Source organism: Malania oleifera, chromosome 13, assembly GCF_029873635.1.
Source record: "Malania oleifera isolate guangnan ecotype guangnan chromosome 13, ASM2987363v1, whole genome shotgun sequence".
Lineage (NCBI taxonomy): Eukaryota > Viridiplantae > Streptophyta > Magnoliopsida > Santalales > Ximeniaceae > Malania > Malania oleifera.
The window spans coordinates 61,862,251-61,863,974 of record NC_080429.1 but is presented as its reverse complement, the minus strand read 5'-3'; the positions used below and the strand labels follow the sequence as shown (position 1 = coordinate 61,863,974).

The following is a 1,724-nucleotide window of genomic DNA, read 5'->3' as shown; positions in this document are numbered from 1 at the left end:
AAGGAACAGCACTGCCTTGGCCGGCCATAAGCAGCGCGTGCCGTCTAAACTGTTCCAGTCATCCGAGGTACGTACGTAGTCTGAGGTAATTAAATAGCCAAATACCGCGCTGCTGCCTTCAAACAGTTTTCATCACTTTTCATTTTTTACCTCTCTAATTGGGTTTTCTATTACTTTTTATTGACACGAAGGAGATCAAGGTAGACATGGAAGAACAACTGCCCCATTCAACCTCGGGAAGCAAAGGAACCACCTTCCTCAAAACCTGCTTCAATGGATTCAATGCCTTGTGTGGTAGCTCTCCACCTCTACGGCTCTGCTACGCACCTTTATTTTATTTTTTCTTTCCAAACTTCTATGCTGATTATTTGCATATATCTAATGTTACACATTAACTGTGCCCACTTACAGGACTTGGAATAATAACGCTTCCCTATACACTAGCTCAAGGTGGGTGGATAACTCTTGTTCTTCTCCCTGGCGTCGCTCTCATAACTTGCTACACAGCCTTGCTGCTCCAACGGTGCATGGACTCGAACTCATCGATTAAAACCTATCCTGACATCGGCTGGCACGCATTTGGCCGTAAAGGACGAATTATCGTATCAATTTTTATTTATTCAGCGGCCTATTTGGTATCGACAGGGTTCTTGATATCGGAAAGTGACAACCTGCACAAGTTGTTCCCGAATGCAGGGTTCCAATTGGGAGAACATAACATAAGAGGAAAACAACTTTCCACAGTTCTTGCAGGGCTGGCAATCTTGCCCACCATGTGGCTGAAAGATCTGAGCATGCTTTCCTTCATCTCTGCAGGTGGGATTGTGGCAATTGTTATTATTATAAGCTCCATATTATGGGTTGGTGTAGTTGATAGTGTGGGGTTTTCTGCCAAAGGAGAGCTGTTTCGTTTTGGCGGAATTCCGACGGCTCTCAGCTTATATGCCTTCGCGTATGGCGGTCATGGGGTGTTTCCAACCATATACTCTTCTATGAAGGATAAAACTCAGTTCTCTAAGGTAATTAATTTAAAAGTAAATCCCAAAATTAACACTAGAATTAGTGGTTTCTTAATTAATTCTTGACCCATGTAGTGTGGAGAAATTATATACTCCCGTCTATGTGTCTGTTTTCTTAACAATTTGTCACAGGTGTATAATTAAGGAAACAGACACACAGACACTTGGAAATTTGAACTTTTAATTATTTTTTTCAACAAAAATAAAAAGAAAAAAAGTAAAATGTCTAAATTTTGTACTGCAACTTAAGTATATGATCAATTATCATTGTATTGTAAAATAAACTAAATTAACTATTATAATAGAATGTGAGAGGTCAACTAGGAGCATGGGATGGGCTGTATAAGTGTCCTACCATAATTTCAATGCATGTGTTTCATTTCTTTCTTTTTTCTTTTCTTTTTTCCTAATCTTTAAAACTTTATTTTTAAGTAAATTAACTTGTAATCATGTTATGTCTAAATAAGCACAAGATATATATACACAATTACCCTCACAATGGTTAAAACATGGAACTTATATAATGTAGGTTTTAGGATTAAACTTTAAAAAGGGCAAAAAGATGTTTGGAATGAAGGATGAGCTCTCTTGAGTTCAATACACCACTCAATAGGCCATAATAATAATAATAATAACAACAATAATAATAATAAGGAGAAAGAAAAAATGTTTTAAATATTACTAAGGCGGAATAATCAATTTACT

At 37.2% G+C, this 1,724-nt stretch overlaps 1 protein-coding gene across 1 annotated transcript; it reads left to right on the top strand.

Annotated features, from left to right (window-relative positions):
- The first annotated feature begins 206 nt into the window (after nucleotides 1–206).
- LOC131145868 (amino acid transporter AVT1I-like) lies at nucleotides 207–1,163 on the top strand. Its single transcript, XM_058095046.1, has 3 exons — nucleotides 207–294; nucleotides 412–1,019; nucleotides 1,152–1,163. The coding sequence occupies exons 1-3, from the start codon at nucleotides 207–209 to the stop codon at nucleotides 1,161–1,163; spliced, it is 708 nt and encodes a 235-aa protein (XP_057951029.1).
- The last annotated feature ends 561 nt before the right edge of the window (nucleotides 1,164–1,724 follow it).